The sequence below is a fragment of the Drosophila sechellia genome, chromosome 2R, assembly GCF_004382195.2.
Source record: "Drosophila sechellia strain sech25 chromosome 2R, ASM438219v1, whole genome shotgun sequence".
NCBI classification, from domain to species: Eukaryota; Metazoa; Arthropoda; class Insecta; order Diptera; family Drosophilidae; genus Drosophila; species Drosophila sechellia.
In genome coordinates this window covers 18,574,616-18,597,093 of record NC_045950.1, presented here as the reverse complement: position 1 = coordinate 18,597,093, position 22,478 = coordinate 18,574,616, and the positions used below count along the sequence as shown (strand labels likewise).

The 22,478-nt window shown below is 44.2% G+C and overlaps 3 protein-coding genes across 6 annotated transcripts in view; 2 read left to right on the top strand and 1 right to left on the bottom strand.

Annotated features, from left to right (window-relative positions):
• The window catches only part of LOC6615540 (E3 ubiquitin-protein ligase MYLIP-A), a 28,343-nt gene extending 9,214 nt beyond the window's left edge, over positions 1-19,129 (top strand). Inside the window, exons 2-4 of the mRNA XM_002039883.2 lie at positions 15,607-16,589; positions 17,173-17,814; positions 17,881-19,129. Of these exons, the coding sequence (XP_002039919.2) occupies positions 15,607-16,589; positions 17,173-17,814; positions 17,881-18,178 (1,923 nt within the window). The 3' untranslated portion in view covers positions 18,179-19,129. The remainder of the gene's footprint in view (positions 1-15,606; positions 16,590-17,172; positions 17,815-17,880) is intronic.
• A 1-nt stretch (position 19,130) lies between these two features.
• Positions 19,131-19,944, bottom strand: LOC6615539. The gene is made up of 2 exons (XM_002039882.2): positions 19,807-19,944; positions 19,131-19,741 (listed from the first exon to the last, which is right to left on the bottom strand). The coding sequence occupies exons 1-2, from the start codon at positions 19,844-19,846 to the stop codon at positions 19,434-19,436; spliced, it is 348 nt and encodes a 115-aa protein (XP_002039918.1). The 5' UTR covers positions 19,847-19,944; the 3' UTR covers positions 19,131-19,433.
• A 237-nt stretch (positions 19,945-20,181) lies between these two features.
• Positions 20,182-22,478, top strand: part of LOC6615533 (stress response protein NST1) — a 64,212-nt gene continuing 61,915 nt past the window's right edge. The window contains exons 1-2 of one of the 4 annotated variants that reach the window (XM_032714935.1): positions 20,182-20,323; positions 21,099-21,490. The gene's annotated coding sequence lies outside the window, so the exon portion shown is untranslated. Of the gene's footprint in view, positions 20,344-21,098; positions 21,491-22,478 lie in introns of all 4 variants that reach the window. The other 3 variants (XM_032714932.1, XM_032714930.1, XM_032714931.1) reach the window with 3 other exon arrangements.

The following is a 22,478-nucleotide window of genomic DNA, read 5'->3' as shown; positions in this document are numbered from 1 at the left end:
AGGTCTAGTGCTATCTATTGTTTCCATGGTTTTTGCATATTATCCTTGAACTGCTTTCGCCCATTTCGCCAAAGGCTGGCGGCAAATCGTGAGGAGAAAGGCGGGAAAACCCATAGAAACGTGAATGCACAACAACCAAGCGGAAATATGGCCAAGCAAACCACCTCCAACCACACCTTGAAGTGTGGGATTACGAGCTGGGTGTGGCAATAGTGGGCGGTGGGCTAGTGCTCGAGTGTGCGACTTGCAACAATTGAAAGATGTGCAACGAGGCAAGTTTCCAGGCAAGATTTGATGAGGCAGCTCAAGTGGCAGAGGGGGAGCGTCGGAGAGGCAGAGGAAGCAGAGAGGCGCAAGAGGGGTAGGCGGGTCAAGTGCAGCAGCCGCAGGCCAATTTGCGTGTCTCTCGTGTCACGACAAAAGGCCAATTCAAGCTGTGAAATTTGAATAAAAATCAGACATTTATACCGTAGTCAAGGGACTGCAAGGATATTGCAGAAATCCTATTTATAGCAGGTCCTCAAAGAAATGCTTCTACGCAGTTTGTCAATAAAATTAGTAAACAATATTCTCAAAAAGTGTCGTTCTATATGTTCCCATAGGTGGAAAGATAAAAGCTCCCACAAAATCAGGTCCAAAAATCACATTTCTTGGCCTTAGGTAAACAAGCGATCTGTCCAGATGTTTGCATATACATTTAGCAGAAAGCACAGAATATATACTTATCGTTTTGTGTCTCTCTTTTTATCAGCTTCTTCTGATAAGCTTGAGAATTTCGTATATTAATACCCGATGTCAACAACGCAGAACAGACTGATAAAGGGGAGCGTTGGGGAAACGGAGAGAGCAACAGAAACAGAAGACAGAAACAGAAGACAGGTAGAAGCAGTCAAGTCAGATATGGGAGCAATCAAGGCGTAAATGATAAATAAGCATTAATAATTTCGTTCTCGATTATTTTTGTTCGTAAAACGCAATTTCCGAGCTTTTTGCGCTTTTCACTCTTTTTTTGTGTGCCATTTGTTTAGCGCTCAACAGATGTTTAATTAAAATTGAAATTTCCCCACCAAAACACCTTGTGCTTTGTTTAAAGTAAAGTTTAGTGATTAATATTAAGCATACGCCCCGTATGCTGACCCTAAATCCTTGGGCCAAATGTGGTTTTTGGCCCTAACAATAGGGAGTTCTTTCTTTTTGGCCAAAAGAGCGCACACACGTGCTTTTACAGAAGGAATAACTTATAAGCAAAAGTATCTGTATCTGAGTATCTTGTGGTTGTTTTCGCCCCTTTGTGTTTTTCTCCGTTTTAGTTTGTCTCGCTGTTTATTTCTTTTTTATTTTGTTGTCTGTGTGGGGCCAAGCCCATGCGAATAATAAAAAAATATAAAGCGCAAAAGGCACAAAACGAGATTTACCTATTTTTCGTATTTTTGTCAAGTTTCATTTTTCGGCACAGATACATTTATGTACATACGTACATTTGTATGTAAATTTGTTATTTTATTTCGACGCAAATATATTTAAGGCGGGTCCCCCGAGTTTTCAGTTCCATTTGGCACCTCGGAGAGCGAATGTGCCAGTTTTCCTCGTTGTTTGGCCCCCGAAAGATACAACGCAATAGAGTTCATTTAAATTGGGCAACTAAGATGATTAAAATTAAATGTCTTTATTTAAACGGCAAACCAATCTATTTTCGTACTAGACGAGTCTTATCAAACAAGCACATTACGTGTTTTTATGTGTTCTCTCAGCGAATTACTCTGATAAATCGAAATCTAGTCACTAAATAGCTTCGATTAGTTTCGTACATCTATTATTATGTTCTATAAACATTTGCCAAAGTAATTTATGGCTTCATTTTAGTTATGAAATCTTTTGATGTCATATCCCAAGCGAGTGAATATAGAAAAGCACTCTTGACCAGCACAAATAAGCCATAAATTTTTAAAAATCGCACAAGCAGCCTAAAAACAAACGAGTTGGCTTTATGCGCACATCCGTACAATGTGAATACTGTATGGCCGTATATAATTTATTTTTGCCCCACTATTCGAAGGGGTTTTGGGTTTTTACACACAGCAGTTGAAAGTTCTGAAAAAAGCGAGGCAAAAGGCCGGCAAAAGTTATTTAAATAGCAGGCATACATATTCAGTGTCCGTTGATATTGTTTAATTGTTGTTTACCGCTTAATTAGTGAGGCCCTGGAACCAGAAGTCAACTGAAACTTTACTCATCGGTGGTAAATATCCGGCTAGAACGTAACAAACACATCCCATATTTGCATTCGCATTTGCATTGATTGCCTGCACATAAAATATACGCATGCACACATGTTTATTATGCACTATCAATAAATATTCGGTCCAACTCTTGGCCGAAACGAAACGGCAACGAAGTAATCTGCCCGGAATTTATTTATTTATGCAGCCTCTATGCAAATGATTTTTGTGCCCAGAAGTGCCAGTGGTAAATCTGCAAAATTGGTCAAAGCAAGAATTAATTTTCCAAACAATTAAATCCGAACGGAGCAGCCACCTCCTAGCTCCCCTCCCTCACCTTTCGCCTGTCCAACGTTGTTGGCCAATTTGGGAATTAATTGCCACCGGCCAAAGCCGAAACCCAAGCCCAAAACATAAAACCCACACCCAAACGCAATGCACTTACACCCCCCACACACACACACACACACACACATTTCCCTACATTTTCCGGCAGCCCAAACGCCATCACTTTTATGTCGCTTCGGGTGCAGGATGACGTTTGTCATGTTCGCTGGACATTTGCGCTTGTGTCCGAAAATGCAAAATGCACCGCAGGCTGTGCCCAACCTGGGGCAGCCCACACGTTTAGGGTTGCCAGGCGCATCTCGCATCTTAGAAGTTATTAAATAATTGTGTAAGTTTGTTACTTTATCGCAGTAGGTATAGAAAAAGTCTTGCAAGCTGCAGACTTTTAAAACTTTTTTAATAATCCAGTTGGCTGGCTTATGCTTTTCACTTTAGCAGATAAAAATAGTAGCTCAAACTATTTAGCAAATTAAGAAGATTAAAGATGGTTCCGGGTAAAAACGGGATTTATTTAAAGTTTTTGGAACTGAAACTAGGGAATTGTAAAGTTAGCTATTCGTGTGCCATGAAAGTTTCACAGGTGAAAAGCCACAAGTAATTTGTACAAACAAGCTGATTTAAGTTCAGATTTCACATACTCACTTCCTGAAGTCCTGACTTCGGGTGAATCGACAACCCTGGCGAGCATACATCATGTGCCCAGTCCTGAAGTTCGGAGCTGCGAAGGTCACACCACGAAGGCTCCGTGGTGCGTGCGCCATCCTGTCTGCGTCCTTGCCCCAGTCGAGCCCTTCCACTCCCATTCCCACTGCCTACTCCCTCCCCTTTTTCCAGCTTTTCCTGTGTGTGTTTGTGTGCTGCGCGTCCTTGGCAGCGCAATTTATGTTTACACCGTGTGCTGGCAGTGCGCCCGCAAATCTATCTGGAGAATCGCTCCCAGCTAGTCGCCGAATGAAGTCGATCCGAGGCGCGCCCAATCAAAAGGAAATTATATTCGCGTGCCAAAGCACACAATACTATACGAGAAAAAAAAAGGAAGAGTGGCCAAACTACAGCAGAGATTCGCTAGCTGCAACTTTCCTGAAGTTAAACTTATTGCAACTCCAATGAAACAAGGGGAATCGAATAAATCAGCGCGTTTATAAGAAAAGTTTTCCACTCTCGATAGAACAAGTACGTGACATTTAGTTGTCCTTTCAAGTAGAACTAAAACATTAATCCGGAACTAATTCCATTTTGCACTGATCCAGTTACAACAACCCAACCCAATCCAGAGACCCCTCAAATGTGTGGACGTGAATTATATATAGGTCTGATGGTGATGGCTTCTATAAATGGAAACGGAACTGTACGGCGAAATTGAGTGGGTGCTCTTCAATGGGGAGGAGTTGCAAACGAATGAAGTCAGCGGCCGTCACGTGCAATGCGAACTCGACTTGATTCGCCACTCTCGATGCGAAAACTCCTCTCACATATCGATTAAATGGTTCAAGTCGAGCGCACTGCTCCTCTTAGTGCTTGTAGTTCGCGGAGCTCAGACCATTCCCCGGCTAATTGGAAGCCGTTTTGCGGGGGAACAAGTGGGTGGATTGGCCATCCAGTGGTTGTAGTTTGTAGTTCGGGGAGGTCTAACACTAATCCAACGACAATGACAAGGCTGCCAGCGAACGCGAAGTGAAACCATGAAACGGGGAAGGCGGGGGGAAAGTGTCGTCTGCTTTTAAGCCCCCATTTAATGCAATTACCGCTTGCAGAGTCAGGGGCATTCTGTCTTTTAGCACCAGGCACTGAAAATACTACTAAAAAGTGATGGTTACAACATTAACCGAGTGCCCTATTCACTTAGAAATAATTCTAGAAAACAGCATGGACAACAGCTTAAATTCAGAAACTAGAGAGGCCAATATAAATATAAAGCGAAATATAAAGCGTGTCTACTTGCGAGCATAAGGTTACACTAACGCTTAATACAGAGTTCGGTCACTCTACGACTTAATTCACAAGACTTTTATTTCCAAGGTTACATAAGCATGCCCCCCGGTTTTTCCCAGTGTTCGCTGAGCACTTTGACGATGATGCAGAAATCGTGCCTGCACATGACAATGACGAAATTTGAGCAAAATCAATGTTGCCGGCAAATGATAATGTCATTTGCTAAGCAGGCGCCTCCACGATTTTGCAGCAAATCCTCTTGAGGTCTAGTGCTATCTATTGTTTCCATGGTTTTTGCATATTATCCTTGAACTGCTTTCGCCCATTTCGCCAAAGGCTGGCGGCAAATCGTGAGGAGAAAGGCGGGAAAACCCATAGAAACGTGAATGCACAACAACCAAGCGGAAATATGGCCAAGCAAACCACCTCCAACCCACCCACTTCCCCAAAGCCACCTGCAAATAAAGCTTACTCTAGCCCAAGCCAACATATATGTGTATGTACATATAACTTAGAACAATATTAAACAATAAAAAAATGGGGAATTTCTACAGGAAACAGGAGAAAGCGAGTAAAAGCAGTGGTGAAGAGGAGACGAGGAGCGAGCGTGAACAATAAATTGCGTGAAAATGCAACCGAAAAAATGCAAGCCGCAAAACAAACCGCAGAAACAGGGGAATGCATTGAATGCTTTTTCCATTGTATTCGAATATAGTTTTGTGAAAAAGCCGACAAGCCAGATCCCCCACCCCTCACCACACACCACCCCTTGTGGAGGGGAGGGGGTTCAACTCAAGCCCCTCCACCCCAACCCCTGACGCCATGCTGAGTGCCATTTTGATGTGTCTCTAATGGCAAGGCTTTTGTTTCGCCCTTTCTTTATTTTCTTTGCCTTACTTTTATTGCCCCGAACCGAAGCAAACCGAAGCGAGTCCTGTGTGGCTTTCACTATTATTTTCTTTGGCCTTTCTCCTCCGTGCACGAGTTTCCCACCTACTCAAGAGCAGGGAGGGGGGACCTTGTGAGGACGACAGAGGTCCTTGCGAAACAAAGGGGGCCAATAAAAGCTTATAAAATTGTGATGGGAAATGAACTCGCGCAGCAAATCCGATCAGCAATCGGATCACGATATGATTTACACAGCACAGAACGAAATTCGGATTAAAAGTAAGCCATAATTCATATGAAGGTGCTGTAAAGTATGCAACTACTATATACAAAAGAACACTTATTTCTCTTTTGCATGTGATAAAACAGCTTTATTGAGCGCTTATGACTGCAATGATAAATCATATTAAATATTTTTTTCCACCTTGCATGTCGTTTGGAAAGCCTTTCCGCCCAATTTCCATTTTAAATTCGGAATCAAATTGAATTGCAATTTTTTTGCGCTGGGCGACGGGCTTTTCATTCGCGATTTTCCCCGTTTCAATTAGCACACGAAAGTGTTCCCACTCTGCGTGGAAATAATCGTCCTTCGGAGGTCTTAATTAAATGCTTTTACTTTAATTTTACTGCCCAAAGATGTACAGTGTCCTGCGGCGGTCATGTCCTGTTTGCATTGTTCGAAGTCCCGCCCCAAACCGCCTTTGTTATTCACCAGCCTCCTCCGCCCCTAACCCCCACAAGAAAACCACAATCCGCAGCAGGATAATGCCGTTTTAATTGAGCCTCTTAAAGGGTCCTTTCATTGCCTGGACCAAAATTAATTAAGGCCTGAGAAAACAAGGTTTTCGCGGCGCGTTTTAATTGCGATTTAATGGAAATTGAACAGACATGTGATTTATTTATTCTATTGTAATTGGATTTAGAAACCGGACTGTGTGGGGGTAGCGGAGTGCGTTCGGATTTCAATTTTACATACTATTTTATATGCATATTGCAATGGAAAATGGCCCGGGGTCACGAAATGATAATTGCGGGAATTACCGCGTGTATTAATGCATTTTTTATTTGCACGCTTTCCTCTTTGCAATGCGAGTAGAGCGTTCTGGAGTAATCAAATCGGACCCCCTAATCATTTCTAATCAGAGTGCTGGCAGACCTGCAGTCTGGTGCAGGTGCCGAGTCCCACCAAGTCACTAGTCCCCGTTTTCCCAGCCGTCGTCATCCACTTAGCCTGTATCCGCTACCCGAGCCTTCCTTTCGCCGGCATCAAAAGCATTTTCCGCTACTAAATTGCTTGAAAAGAAAATTCTACAATTTTAACGAAGTGAAAATTGCCATTTGGCATATGGTGGGTGTGGAGCTCGGTGGTCGTTCGCCATCAAATGTCCATCAAAGCTTCCGAACTTGGCCAAGGAGTGGGTGTTTGCGTAGTGAGAGGGAGCCTAAAGCCAGGCATCATTAACTGCAATGACTAAAGTCATTTGAATGGAAGGCAGGAATGGCAGGGGGTGGGAATACAGTCAGGAAAATTTATATCCAAAGTATTTTCATTCGATTAAGTCACACAATATCTTGAAAATGCCACTTTCCTCACAATTTGGTCCTTTAAAATCGATATTTGGAATGTTATGGTTTCAGAATGAGCCGTAGTAGCACAACAAAATTTCTCGCAGTGCATTTGAGGTCAGCGGTTGAACGGGGGCCGAACCATTGGACCATTGTAGTATTCGCTTAGGTTAAGCTTGTCACGCGCGATTTCCGATACCGTGGCGAAAACGAAAAGGACTCAAGGACGAATGCAATTTACAATTAGAATAAATGAGCCTAGGCACGACAGGTTCGCAGGAAACGGTGACCAGAGGACACAATTTTTAAGTGAGCGAACAACTTTAAATGATATATTATTATGTGCTTTGGCAGCGCGAGCCCATTTGCATGGCAAATTCCCGTCCGCCCGACCAAAATTATCAAGTGCAAACGTGGAATTGCTTCGGGGGGATGAGAAGAGCAGACTTTTGGCCAAAAAGAAAATCAATACGAGGCAGACAAGAGCCAAGTTGGCACCTGGCAACAGGCATCGGTATACGGTATACGGTACATACGTACGTACACCAACCTATATATAAAAAATATACATTTTTTGGTAACTGACAGATACAAACCGGCTAGCTGGGTGAGCATAGTATGTAGGTATTTGATAACTTAATTGAAATACATTGGAGAGCGGCCAAAAGCGAGAGCGAGTAAGGTAAACTTGTAAGCCTGCCTTGTGGATTTATGGGTAAACAAGTTCATAGCCGGGGTTATAAAAGTGGGCGGTGGGTGGAGGGAGCTCTGTGGGCGGAGCAGCGGATAAATCATCAAAGCAGCTGCAGCACGAGGTCCTTAAAGGGACCGACAAGCCGGCGCTTTGTGTAAACTTTCGCAGGCCCCGAGAGCCGAAAACCGATTTGCTGATATCTCTGTTATTATATTTTGGAACTGTGCCATCCCTGCCATGTGCCCCACTATACTTTATGCCGCATAATGCTGCCCCATTATGCATCCTTTTCCCGCGCGGACATAAAGTCCGCCATCCAGAAGAAATTTCTTTTTATTATTATTTCCTTTTTTTTTTTTTTGGCCAAGCTCGGCATCTTAAACATTCGACAATTGTCCGTCCAAGTTTTGTGGTCGACCCTGACCTTTGGGCCCATATATCCCCGCCCCATTTGCCGTGGAATGCATCTCCGGCAAACATTTCGTCATCTCAGGATTCCTCAACATTTCCATTTCTGGCACTCCCATGTGCACTTGATATTCTTTTGGCCAAGTTTCGCCTTCTTTGTTGGCCAGAAAAGTTTAGCCTCTTCCAGCAGACATTTCATTTGGGCGCAATGTAATTTATCAAGTTGCAAATGCGATTCAAAGTCTGGGAAAATGGTATGGAAATCAAATGAATGTTTTTGTGCAAACAGTATTTCTTTCCGCCCGATGAGGGAAGTGATCACTGCAAGAGCTCTGGTTTCTAAGCCAACTTTTTGCGGCGCAAACTTTCAATTGTTGCGACTTCAAGTTTGCTAAATTGCCTGCGGCGATAATATAGTGGAAAGAAATTGTAATTAAAATAAGTGACATAATGGCATTATCATCTAGTTGAAAAACCATCCCAAAGAATGGCTAAAATTCCGTTTTTAGCAAATATTGAACTTTAAAGACTAATGAGTTGGAAAATCTCCTTGAATTTGATGGCGTTTAAACTCATTATTTGCTGCTCGAGTACTTGCAGCTCTTAAAAGTTGGCCACAAAGTTAAGCCAGCAATAATCTGGCATCACGTCGCGGCAATTGGGAATGCAGTGCCATGCTAATTGGGGCCAGCACTGGCAAACTGAAACTGGAAACCCTTTCGTTTTTCCCGCTCGCATAATTTCTGGAGCCTCTGCTTCTACAATGTAATGCATTTGCATGCTTATTTGGTGCGCCGTTGTTGTGGGGACTTGTTTGGACTGCATCGCCAACTCCCAGGGGGCGAGGAAGGAAAACACAATGAGGAAGTAAAAGGGTAGCAGCGGTGTTGTTGTAGTTGTACTCGTACCATGGGACCCTGCGGCTTTTCCGCATTTTCGCGCAACGCACGCAAAAAGTGGCAGCCACTGAAAATGACGCATACTTAACGAAACCAAAACAACAGAGGCGAATGAAAAAAGGGAAAAACACTACAAAAAAGTCAAATGAAAAACGTGGAAAAGCGCGCGGAAAGAAGCAGGAGCGGGGAAAAAATTATGGCAACAGCCAGGACACACATTCCTGCATAAATATGCACAGGACACATATATTTTCATTTGGGTGCCCTGATTTTCCGTACACAACCACAAACAAACATCCAACATCAGCACGATTTTTGTTCAAGACTGCAGCCTCCTCAGTCGTTTGCAATTGACGTTGGCTTTTAGCCGTTGACGCAACCGTTTTTGGCCCACTGCGAGTGCGAAGGCGAGTGCCGAGTGCCAAGAGTCACGTACAACTGGCCAAAACAGCTAAATACGGTCGAGAAACCGGCATCCCTCGCTGCTCGCCGAACAGCATTTTCATTAATAATGCAGCAAGACAGCCCCGCTGGATCACTCAGCGAATTGGGGCCACCCATATCATTGCCAAAAAAGAAAAGGAGCACGAGCCGCCAGCAGGGGGATGAGGATGAGAGTTTTATGGCTCTGGCTCCATAAACTTGGCTTTTACCCGACTCCAAAAGATGTGTCAACAGTTGAGGAGGCAGAGCGAAACGACCGGCTTTCACTTAGGGAGTTCGCGAAATATGAGATCACTGCAAGGACAAGCGATGCACTGGAAATAATAAGGGGGTTTCTTCGTAAAGGATTCATGTGTACGTTTATTGCAGTTGAGCTGGAGTTTCTTGAAAACTATTATCATTACGATTACATATATCACTGCAGACGACATTCCACATAGTGACGAAGCGCGTCTGCAGCGGATAAAAGTACCTCAAACAAAAAGCATTGCCACAATTGCTGAGTATAATTAATAGTTCATTTTTATAGCACTTTTTCTGGGCGCCATTTCAAAAGCAGAAACATTCAGCTCCGAGGACATGCTACTCCACCATTTCGATTAGCTTTTTAATTGCACTTATGAAATGGCATTAAACATTCGTTCCGTCCGCTGCAATTGTTCTTCCCATTCTTCGCTGCCTTCTTGCTCCTATTGCATTTTTAGTGTGCACTTTGAATGCAGCACTTTTGTTGTTTCTTGTTTTTAACTTTTAGTTTCTTCTAGCATTTGTTTCGTTTTTGCTATAAAATTTATGGCCAACGATCAAAGTCCAATGTTCAGTCGGTCGCTGCCGCTGCCGCCGTCGACGTCGCTGCCACTGCACTGCTGCAGAAATGAAATGCATTCGCTCCCCATCTCTTTCACTTGCCCGCAAGCAGAGAGCGCGAGCGAGAGAGACGGCACACACGTGCTTACATTCTATTGCTAAGAACTAAGTGGCGTTTTATTTTCATTCCAATCCGATTTATATTGAACGGAAAAGCAAAATGCCAGGGGGCCTGATTATATAGATTGGGCATATGTAAGTAAAAATGCCCGATTAGTAACAAAAGGGGCGCTTCTCTATGCCATTTCGCTGCCGCATTGAAAGGGAAATTCAATAATAGGGCGCAATCACAAAGTATCGAGGTGCCGAAGGTTGCTCCTGAAGGTTGAAACTGAAACACTTGTTGATAGTTTGCATTACTAATTAGACGTCGAGATTGTCGCTATTACAACATTTGCTCATCTTTTTGCCATTCGAAATTTGCTGAGTAATGTGAGCTCGATTGTAAGTGCTGTTTTGATGATTAAGGGAAAGGTACTTGTAGGTCATACGAACAACATAAAACTAGTTCATTGTAAGCTATTAATATACTCAGTATCAGTTAAGCAAAACACTATCATGTTATTATTCTCAGCTACAACTTCGGAGACATTAGCAAGCTTATATTGCCATTTGGCAAATATTTAGGTAGCTTGATGACAAATCGATTGGTAATACCGAACTTTTGCTGCCTTACCAGAGGCGTGCTTCATCACCACGTTCTGCTCAGCTCGAAATGAAACCAACCAGGTTGTATCATTGGCTCAAACGCTTTCGCACCTTGACATTTCGATCTTTAGCCTGCGATAATTGCTGCGCCCGGTGGTCCAGACTTTCCCTCAATTAATTTGCACTCGCTGGCGCTTTTCGCTTTCCATATTTCATGTGCTCCGCATAACGGGTGTATATTTCCATTTTCGCAATTTGTCAGATAAATTCTGCCATTCGTCCGCTTCTCACGTCAGCAATTAAAAGAGGCGCAAGGGGGGCGGGCGATCGGGCGGTGCTACAGCTGCTACAGACAGGTCCGACTTATAAGGTGGCGCACATGGCGGGCACGTGATTCGCATCCCCCTCCCCCGCCATTCACGACCCTTGCCGCGGTGCATAGGTAATTAAGTGCAATTTATGGCCAATTTCCATGCATCGAACCTGTTTCAGTGCACTTTAGTTCCCATGGACAGGAAGAAAAAGCTACTGATGGAATGGAATTGTAACCTTTAAAATTTGCGTTAAATTTAACAATTTTATGCAATTTTTGAAATTATCTCGATTGCATGATAAGCTCATTGATATTTCAATTGAACTATCAACATTTTTTTTTTAGTGCATCGATAGGTGCAGCTGCTGCCGCCCCTTTTCCCCTCTCTCATTCTTCTCATGAGACTCATCTGTCATCGGTGGGTGATGGGTTCGTGAGGGGGCTGCGGGTGGTTGGGGGGTGTGGTGATCACTCGATAAGCACATGACCTGCAAAATAGAGCGCAAAAAGACCGTTTATGGATTCGAATCTCCAACTGCCTTTGTTTATCTCGCTCGAGCGAAGAGGATGAAATCAGCACTGCCTTGATCACTCTCATCCTGACGCCCCCGCGTTTCACTCTTTTCCACGTGTGCTCCTCGAATTGCATTTAATTATCAGCTGCACTCTCTTTTCCTGCATTTCTCTTCGCTGGCACAGGGGGGTTCAAAGTACAAAAGTCGGCGCTCCACTGACGTCATGAGCTTCAGTCTCCATTACAGTTACAGTTTCGGTTTCGGCTGGCCATTAAACCAAGCAAATACGAAAGACGAAAAATACACGGCGATCGCTGATACAAACATATATGTAGGCACACGAATACACGCAAATTATAAACAACGGAGAGCACACAACAAATAACATCACAGCGACAAAGCAAAAGCAACAAGACAACAAAACAACACTCACTAGGCGAGTGCCAGTCCAAAGTCCAATTGGCATTTCGAAGACTCGGGTCCAAAGTCCAATTTGGTCGGGTTTTCTGCTCCCAGCCAGTCATAGTCTCCCCCCACGAAGAGCCCCCTCGGCCGCACTCCACGCCCCGCGTGCTCACAATTGGTGTCTGTAGCGAGAAGAAGAGAGCGCAACGTACTCTTTTCACTCTCGCGCTCCCCATCTTCCATATGCACTTTCGGCTCCACATTGTTTACCTTTGGAGCGCTCCCTTAAGCGCGCTCTTGAGACGCTCTTTAGCGGAGGTAAAGTAGAGAACTACTATTCACTCTACACGTGCTCATTAAGAGATGTTGTTTAACTGCCGAAAAAGCAAACACATTGTAAACCATTATTGGTTCTTAGTCAAGGTAGAGATCTAAGAATTAGCCAAGTAATAAGCAAATGCCTTGAAATGACCCCCTTAATTTAGTACAAATAACTATAAATAGTCTCAATGCAACTGCAGTTTCCCCATTAAATTGCTCGATGCGAAAATGTAAACCTATCCCAAGACTCATCATAAAAACTGAAATAAAAGCACGTGCAAATATGGGCGTAATTTTGGTCAGTGATTTTACGAGCCATAGTAAAAACCCCAATATGGTCAGCAAATAACCCATAATATATATCTACATACATATATATTTTTGCGATATTATGAAATGCATTATGGCATACAATCAAGAAGGGTACTTTTGTCATATTTTTTCATTTATTTTTTTTTTCTGCGGGGGAGACTCGCAAATTTGTATGGGAATTACGAAAGTCTCGGTTATGTCAGATTTAGTGGAGCTTGGCGCTTGGAGCTCGACTTCCCGGCTTATTTGCCATTGTGGGTCTGAAAGTAAGTTCACGTTTCGCATTTAGCAGTCGGCGGCGATTCGCTTTCGTGTTTCATTTAATTTTAGCGAAATCCACAAAATTGGACTTTGCACTTGACAGCGACGATTTTCTGTATTTCAGCTGGTATTTTCGTCGGATTTTTTTTAATTTTCTGCGGTGAATGAATGTTTGCGCTTCTGTTCCGCCTGTTGCCACGTCTTGCTCTCCAACCCTGAAATAAATCGAAAAAGTCTACTGAATTATATCGGTGAGCACAACTTGTTGACTTGAATGTGCTGCCTCTGAATTATATTGGTGGCTATAGGAAACTGGTTAGAATTAAGTGTATCTACATTGCCCCCTAAAAATCACTCGAATTTCGAATTAGTTGCAAAAACCAAACAGTTGCAACATTGCGCACATAATAACGAAAATAACGTGCTTAATTGGCTGTTTGCTTGCATAAGCAACATTATTCAACAATAATAGGCTTTTGTTTATTGATTTTGCAAAGACGGAACATGGGTTCGAAAACCAAATCAATTTCTCGCTCCACAGTTATTTGTTTATTTACGTCGCACATTTTGTTTGAAAACTTTATGCGTACAACGACCCTGAAAATGCTTAAATATTTCTGAATATTTCGAAATCTAATTGATGCGGCAAAAAGCATACGCATTTATGCGCCATCTGGCATGTTACTTGCCACCCACGCGCTGATTTCCCGAATTCTGATTCTGCTAAGCGCTCGACTCGCGGAAAATGCGTGGCACGAGATTCGAGCTATTACACCGGGCAAAGGAAAAGCTCTCTGGAGGCTTCATTAGATTCGCTCTTTGGCGGCTGTCAATGGCAACGCACCACCACATTGCCCAACTCAAGACCCCACTTTCAGTGCCATCCATTCCCCGGATTCCCCCATTTGTGCCACGAATCCAAGGGCATCGGCTTCCGTTCCCAGGGCTGAACATCGAATTCTCTGTCGGCTGTCTGGCAACCGTTGCTAAGCTGCCACGCCTCCTGCCCCCGAATCGAGTGGCATGTAAATTGATCTGCCACTTGATTAATTAATTGCGTTCGACTTGAAGCTGCTGGAGCAGAGCAAACCGCAACTGCCGCCAGCATCTGTCGTCTTAATTAGTCCAACGTGTTCTTCGAGTGGCTTCGCTCTGCGAATCCAGTTTCAATGAGAGGATGTCCTTTGCTCAAGGCAAAACTTGCAGGGCTTCCAGGACACTTCATTGCCAAGGCAGCGCTTTGAATAGGTCATTTACGTGCATCTTAAAGAAGCAATAGCCGATAAAAAATGTATACAAAATGAAGAGGAACGCTAGACACCCACCAGCGCCTAGAAGTGTGCCATCATAGTCTTCTATCTTAGTTTAACTTAAACACCAAAAACATGGTAATTTGTAAACCCTAATAGACACCAAGCTGGCCAAACAGAAGCGAGAAACATAACAAATTGACTCAAATTTCACTTTAATGGCTAATAATTCTCACTCATAAATATAAACATCCCTCCCGCATTTTCCGCTGGTTTTTCCTTTCCTGCTGTTTCGCCTAATTGGAAATGGGGGAAAAGCGTAAAAATGTGCGAAGGCGTTGATGCGTGAGCAACTTGTTGCCTTGGCTAACCCAGACACTCGGAAATGCGGATACCTCATTATGCAAAGTGCTGCAGGATGTGTATACACACATACATACATGTATGTCAATATATACGTATGTACTTGGGGGAATTGGGGGTGTGTTTAAAGGCGGCCCCCAAAGCCTGGATGTTCACAAAATACGGGCTTTTCGTCTTCTTTTGTTTTGAGGTTTGCAAATTTCATTTCATCGGCGACAGGCAGCAACAGCCAATGAACTTGCCTTTGGGGGATTTGGGGAATCGCAATTGGTATTGGTATTGGCATTGGCTGGGAAAGTGTGGTGTTGTGTCTTGTTAAGGCCAACAACCGACGGACAAGCAACCAACATCGTCATCGTCATCGGCAGTGGCATTATTATGGAGCACATAAGGATGTTGTTTTGCCAAGAGATGCGCTGCCAGCATTTGAGCTCGTTCCATTCGAAATGATGACACGCTCGTTGCATAAGCAAATATTTCTGAAAACCACGGCATCGGTAAGGCGATTGCCGCCCGTCCGCCCACTTTACACCCACTTTACAGCCACATGCGCAGTCACCCACACACATTTCCCAATCCATCCACTTGCCACTGGCAGTTGTTGCTGCTGCCGCTGCTGCTGTTGCTGCTGCGGATGTTGCCGCTGTCATGGCGAAATGTTGGCAGATAGTCATGCCACACAGGACATGCTTTTGGCTCGGGCTCTGGCTCCGGCTCTGCTGGTTCAGGCTGCGTGTCGCTGACAGGCTCTGTCAAGCTGAATTGATAAGTCGCTGATCCAGAATAGATTGAAAAACATTTAAATTAAGCTTTAATTCGCCGCAGTTGCGAGACAATGGAAAGTCATTTAGCGCAGACAATGAGTAGGGAAGTGCCCAACTGACCCACATTATAGATATTTCTAATGGTAATGGTAAACCCCATAACTAACCACCCATATCCTTTGCTTGCAGGTCTGTCGCGCGATGAACATCATCTGCGAGATGGAGTACTTCGGCCTGGAGCACTGGACGCCCAACCAGAAGGAGTCGCAGACGCGCCAGTGGATCAATCTGCGCAACCGGCTATCCGGCGACAGCGGCAGCAGTGGCAGCGGCATCCAGCTGATGCTGGCGCTGCGGGTCAAGTTCTGGGTGCCGGTGCACTTCATCCTGCAGGAGAGCGTGCGCAATCTGTTCTACATGCAGGCCAGGCGGGATCTGCTCGAGGGCAGGCTCACTGCGCCGGACTGGAGTGGAGCGGCCAAGTTGGCGGCGCTGCTCTGCCAGGCGGATGGGCTGCGATTCAATGAGTCGTCTCTGAAGGCCGACTGCCCAATGCGGATGAGACGCGAGTTGGCCCAGCAGCAGCAGCAGCAACAACAGCAGGCGCAGCAGCATCGCCTGGAGCAGCAGCGCAAGGAGAAGGAGCACGTGCTGAGCTTCAAGAAGCGCCGCCTGTCCAAGCAGAAGTCCATGGAGCACATCGAGGTCTGCACTCTGCCAGCGGCAAGCACCACCAGCTGCAGTCTCCAGCCCTCGCCATCTGCATCCGCGTCTGCATCCGCCTCAGCATCCGCCTCCACATCCGCCTGCTCGCAAACCCACTCAAACAGCAGCTCCAGCAGCCCCAGCAACAGCAGCAGCCAGACGGGCCTGGACGAGCGACTGGCCAGCAATCCGCTGCGCGTCTACGAGGAGTACTTCATGCAGCCGGGTTGCGAGGGTGAACCGCCGGCGGACTATCTGCGCCAAATAGCCGTGGAGCACGGCAAGCTGGCCAAACTGCAGATGAGCCTCAAGACGGCCAAGTACTGGCTGCTCAAGTCCATCCAGGATCTCGAGGGCTACGGCGAGGAGCTCTTCAGCGGCGTGACCACCAACGAGAGTGCCACGCGCTGCGACATCGCGGTGGGCGCCCATGGCATCACCGTCTGCCGGGGGGGCGAGAAACAGAGGTGAGTTGCAGGACTCCAAGGATACGATCGATCCTTCAGCTCGAACTTTCCATAACCGAAAGTATAAAACTCACAAGGCACTTTTACCATAACTATGCGCTTAAAGAGAGACTTATAATCGAATCATAGAGTTTTCTAACAGTCTTTTTGCTTATCCCACTTCTAACTTACCTAATTCATATTTTTACTAAAAACCAAATTGAGTAATTTCGTATTCATAAAACAAAAGTCAAGGTGAGAGGCCTTAAAAAAGTTGCTCAAAACGAAAACAACATTCTTATAAGTAGATGGATGGTACATTAACCTGAATAATTAAATGGCATTTTTATAGTCGTTTCTTGACAATATTTTTTCGAAATGATTTTGGCTTTAAGTTAATGTAGCGCAAAATTAGCGTCAAAGGTAACATTTTTAATAGAACTCACTTTATGCGTTATAAACCCTGATGATTAATACCCAAATATGTAGTTAACATTTGAAAGTGCCTTGGAAATGCATAGGGCTTATAAATCAATTGACTTCCTTTTCCTCCTTTTTATTTAAGTTTCTCAAAACTAATGGACTTGTGTCTCTTTTTGTTTAGCATCCCCTTTGGCGCCATCGCTGCGGCCAAGTCGCTGCGTCGCACTTTCAAGTTGGAGTACGTTGATGACCACAACGATCGCAAGGAGCTGGAGATCAAGTTGCCCAAGCAGCCGATCGCCGCGGGCCTGTACCGCTCCATCACGGAGCGCCACGCCTTCTACGTGTGCGACAAGGTGCGCGGAGTGGTGACCAATCAGTTCACCCGGGATCTCAAGGGCACCATCGCCTCCATGTTCATGGAGAACACGGAGCTGGGCAAGCGCTACGTCTTCGACATCCAGCACACGTGCCGCGAGGTGCACGACCAGGCGAGGAGGACCCTCCACGAGCGGGGCGGCGATCTGGTGGCGGAGGGAGCCGAGGGATGCTCTGCTGTCGCTGGGGGATTGGGCGCCTCTGCCGGCGGCGAGCCGGGCGTCAGCCCATGGGCCATGGCCCTGACGACTGGTGCCGGCGGCTCCATGGCCGGCAAGATAGATTTGGCCTTACGCGAGAAGGAGGCGCGTGAGGCGGCGATTGAGCGTTGCGTGGACACGCGCATCTCGGAGGCCATGCAGTGCAAGATCTGCATGGACCGCGCCATCAACACAGTGTTCAATCCGTGCTGTCACGTCATCGCCTGCGCCCAGTGCGCTGCAAGGTGAGTTGTCTCTGCAGCCTTGTGTCCCCTTTGAATCCTTACTAACTTATTGTATCCTGTCTGCAGATGCAGCAACTGTCCCAACTGTCGGGTGAAGATAACCAGCGTGGTCAAAATCTATCTGCCGCCGGAGCTGCGCACCAGCCAAACCGGCAGCGGCGCCACAACCACCAGCAGCAGCAGCATGGGCGACGGCCAGGTGGAGGAGCAGATGCTCCAGCAGCAGCTGGACGAGATCTCGGCGGCACCCGCATCCTTGGAGGCGGGCGCAGACGCAGGAGTGGGAGTGGGCGGCGTGGCAGTGGGAGCAGGAGCAGGAGCAACCGGACCTGGCGGACAGCCGAAGGTCACGACGGCCGCCTAGAATTGGTTGTGCTCGCTGCTGTTCCGGCTGATGGAATGGGTGTGCGTGCCGATTGTCTGAGAAGCAACATGATTCACTAGTGCTCTATGACCACAACCTAAATGGGAACAAACCGACAAAGCAAACAAGCAACTGGCAGCGTGCAACATGCCACGTGCAACGTGCAACATGCAACGTGCGAAATGGGTTTGAAATCGATTTGAAGCGGCGTAGTCAGTCTGTCAACAATCTTAGCTCTATCTTTACTCAAGTATTCTAGCGACATAAGCTGTAACTCTAATCTACAGAGTAGCCATATACACGATATATATACCTAGGTATATATATACATATATTTACTATTTATAGATGTACGGACTTCGAGAAAGTGCTATTTAAACTCGTCTAAGACTTCACTGCATAGCCTATGCCTAGAATCTATAACTGCAGATTGTTTCATATTCATATACACACTGTATACTGTATACACATAGATATATTTACGATCGTTATAGATCAGCGATACCTTATACGATGTAGCCCTTGAATGTACAACATAGTTACTTACTAAATGTTAGCAATTTTACCAACTAAACTCGAGATGTATTTATTAACGTCTAAACTCTTTAGTATTCCACCCTACCCAAAGGAACCTATATAAGAAGCCCCCCAATTCTCATATATCTACCCATGGGTACCTATTATAGAACTATATGTTATAGCGTGTGTATATAGGACAAGCGTACAATAATCGCAAACCCAAGGAGCAAAGTAGTACTAAGTACCTGCAAAACAAACAAAAAACAGAAACCGAAACTGAAACAGAACACGAAACACGAAAAGTATCTCTGCAGCGGATATTACATAGTCAATAGTAAATGTTAACAATGTTATACTATATATACATACATCTATATATATATATATATACATATAAAAGAAACCAATGAAAAAACCTTAAATGTACCTTGTTATCTGTTGTTTATTATTTGGAGAGCAAATCTTCGTTTCTTGCCGTCTTTAGTTGAAAGCTTTCTGTGGCTTATTTCTTTTGAATTCTGCTATCATTTATCAGTTTTAGTACTTCATTTCTTTTCTCCTTTGGCCTCGTTGAAAACTGAATTCGAAATAAATGCTCTTGACCAAAAAATCTCATCAAGTTCCTCTCATTTGAAATCATCAAAACCTCATCGTCTTCTCCTTTCATTTTCTTATTTATGAGCGCGTTGCAATTCTTCACAGCTGGAAAATATATCAAAAAAGAACATATATACGCCTATGAAAGGAGTCCAATCCATCTGCCAGTGGTCTCGATAAGAAACCTCATTGTCTGGACATAATCCATTTCTGAACTGTTCTTGGAGTTCTGAGAATTCTTGCTGTAAGTGTTCGGGTTTCTCTTTCCCGGGATCTCCCTGTCCACATTTGCAATGAGATGTTTTATGAAGTGCGGAATATTGTGAAGACCAAAGGTAATATTTTCGTTCTCCAACAGGAATTCTTCGGTTTTGATAGTAACAGAATTATTTGGCTCTGCCATTTCCCCACATAAATCATTGGGAAAAGGTGCTCCGAGTGTGATTCCTAAGCCCGCAAGGAAAATTCATTAGTAGAATTCCTTTTATATGTATGTATTACCAATTGCTTACCGAAGAAAAGGAGTAGAATAAAAATCACTATTGAGTTCATTTTCAGAGCAAATTATTTCTGTTACAATGGATTTTGGGTTGAGTTGTCAGGCCAACGTATGCTGCTTGGAACGCTTAGTTTGACGCTTAATCAGAACAATAGATGTTGAAGATTCAAATTTAATTTAAATTTAAATATTTGAAATTTATAAGTCCCGTTATGTTACATTTTTGAATTGCGCGCCCAAATCTTCCACAAACGCGTTAGCACATAACTCAATTTGAGCCGCCTGTGAGTAACAGCTGATCCGCTGTGCTTCTTCTTTCAACCCAGACAATCACAGCCCGAAATCCAGCGATGTGGCAACACCGCCGGCCAGGTGGCAATTCTGCGTCGCAGTGTGCACACACTGGCCGCCACTGCTGGTTGACTCTTCTTGTCACTGCTGCAATTATATATCGCTGTTCCGTCGTCTCCGCCGATCCAACTCCGCGCAAAAAACCGCACATATATCGCTGAACGGCCCGCGAATAATCCGTAAATATTGCAGTTGCACGGTGGGCGCAGAAAACACGCCAAAATAAAAGGCCCAACACAAAACAAACGGAAACTCACACGGACACACGCACACACATGCAGGCGAGCAGCTGAAGCCGGCAGAGGCAGTGCAGCAGCAGCGGCAGAGCAGCGACAGCAGCAACAAGCAACAAAAGCAAAAGGCAAACAATTGGATAGGCGCTATTAAGGTGTTAAAACGGCAGCCAACTTAACAGTCCAAGAGTTCAGCTTGAAAAGCTAACGGTTCCAAGGTCGCAGCGCGCGAAAATCGAAAAAAACACTGGCTATTTAGCCGTCTTGTTGTTGTTTTCGCTGCTGCAACAGTTGCAGCGTATGCGTATGTGTGTTGTGTGTGATTGTGCGATCGCCATCGTTCGTCTCTTTCGCACTTGCTGCAAATAGTCGCCGGTGAAATGGTGTCGCCTTTCGCTGCTGACGCCGACGTCGCTGCCGACGACGGCGCAGAGACCACCACTGTGGCAATGAAACGCAATTTGTTGTTCTTGTTTCTGTTGTTCTTGTTTCTGTAAAAATGTTTACAATGCGATCAAAATGCACTGGCAGAAATCGAGAGTGATCAGCATCAAATTAAGCTCATTAAAATTTGATATTTTTAAAAGCATTGTGACAAAGTTTATAAACACACCTTTAAGTTTGAAACACATAATAATAAAATATAATCTTACTCGCAAAGAAATTAATTTTCTTATTTTAAACGTGTAATAGTGACCGAAAATTTTGAAATTCTTTTTAGATTGTTCACTGAAACATAATATCGAAACCCTATTTTTATCAGCTCAACATGGGTAAAGTGAACTTAATAGGAAAACCATGAATAATACCGTAAATGCTCAATTAAAAATTAAAAAATCCACTAGTGCTCTTAATAGCTTCAAAAGCAAGTGAAGAAATTTAGAATAAAAAGAGTGTGATAACCGAAAGAAACACCGAGAAACGCCGAGGAAAGTCTAGAAAAGTGCCTGAAACCAAATGTGTTTGCCCCGAAGTTAAATCCCTTCGATCCGCCCAAATCGGCTTTAATTCCCATAAATCCCCTCTTCCGCCCAATAATTCCGCCACAAAAACAGGCACATGAGTTGGATTAATCGGAGTCAACTGGAATAGGCCGAAGCACCCGGAGCACAGGTCAGTATCGGAACAATCAGGCCATATCGACTGACATCAATCAGTTAAAACATTAAAATACCGTTTGCTCAATTGAACGGTTCGCCTTGAATCGGTTGAAACCGGTTGCCGGTTACCGGTTCGCTTCAAAATTCAATTAATTTAAATCAATTCAGACCAGACAGTTTGGTTTCGTTTGGTTTCCTTTGGTTTCCATCACAAATATCCGCCGCGACCTAACTATTTCTAAAAAAAAAAATACAATAAAAGATTGCACAATTCCTGGGAAACGATGAATTTCAAGTGCTGTACAGAAAATCTGACTGATATTAACGCTTTTTAAGTATGACGAAATAACACGTTTTTTCTGGATGACAACTAGCAAAATGCGATAACAACTGGAGCTGCTCCAAATATAAGATTCTACGCATGTTTTGATATGGAAAATCTCAATTGAATCTAGCTTAAATCATAGATACATTATATTTAAAAGTCTTTAATGATTCATGCGATTTTAAATCCAAATACTAAAGACTGCCATCGAATCCTAAGATATTATCATTGACAACTGATTGGGCTGCAACGTTAAAATATAAATTATATATTCAATTATTTTATTTGTCCAACGAAATTAAATAATCATTAAAATGGTAATTTAATGAGGCGCTCGCCTTTTGCAGAAAACAAAAGCAAACCTCATGGTGAATAAAACAAAAATCGAAATAAAAGCGATGATTTATACAATAATTAAATAGGCATTTCGCACAGGCACACACACACACATGCAGATAGCATTTGGCTTGAACTTTAAAGAGCGACTACGGTTATTAATTTAACCTTTTTATTTGGCTTCACTTGGTTTCATTTGTGTCCAGCAGGTCCCAAAAACCTGAATGCGCTGATGGCCAGCTACGCAAATCCCTGAGCCCCTCTTAGCTGTCCGGTTTTTTTTATTTTTGGGCGCCCTTAATGGAAAAAATGTTGAGCTGTTTTTTTGCGATTCTCCTCT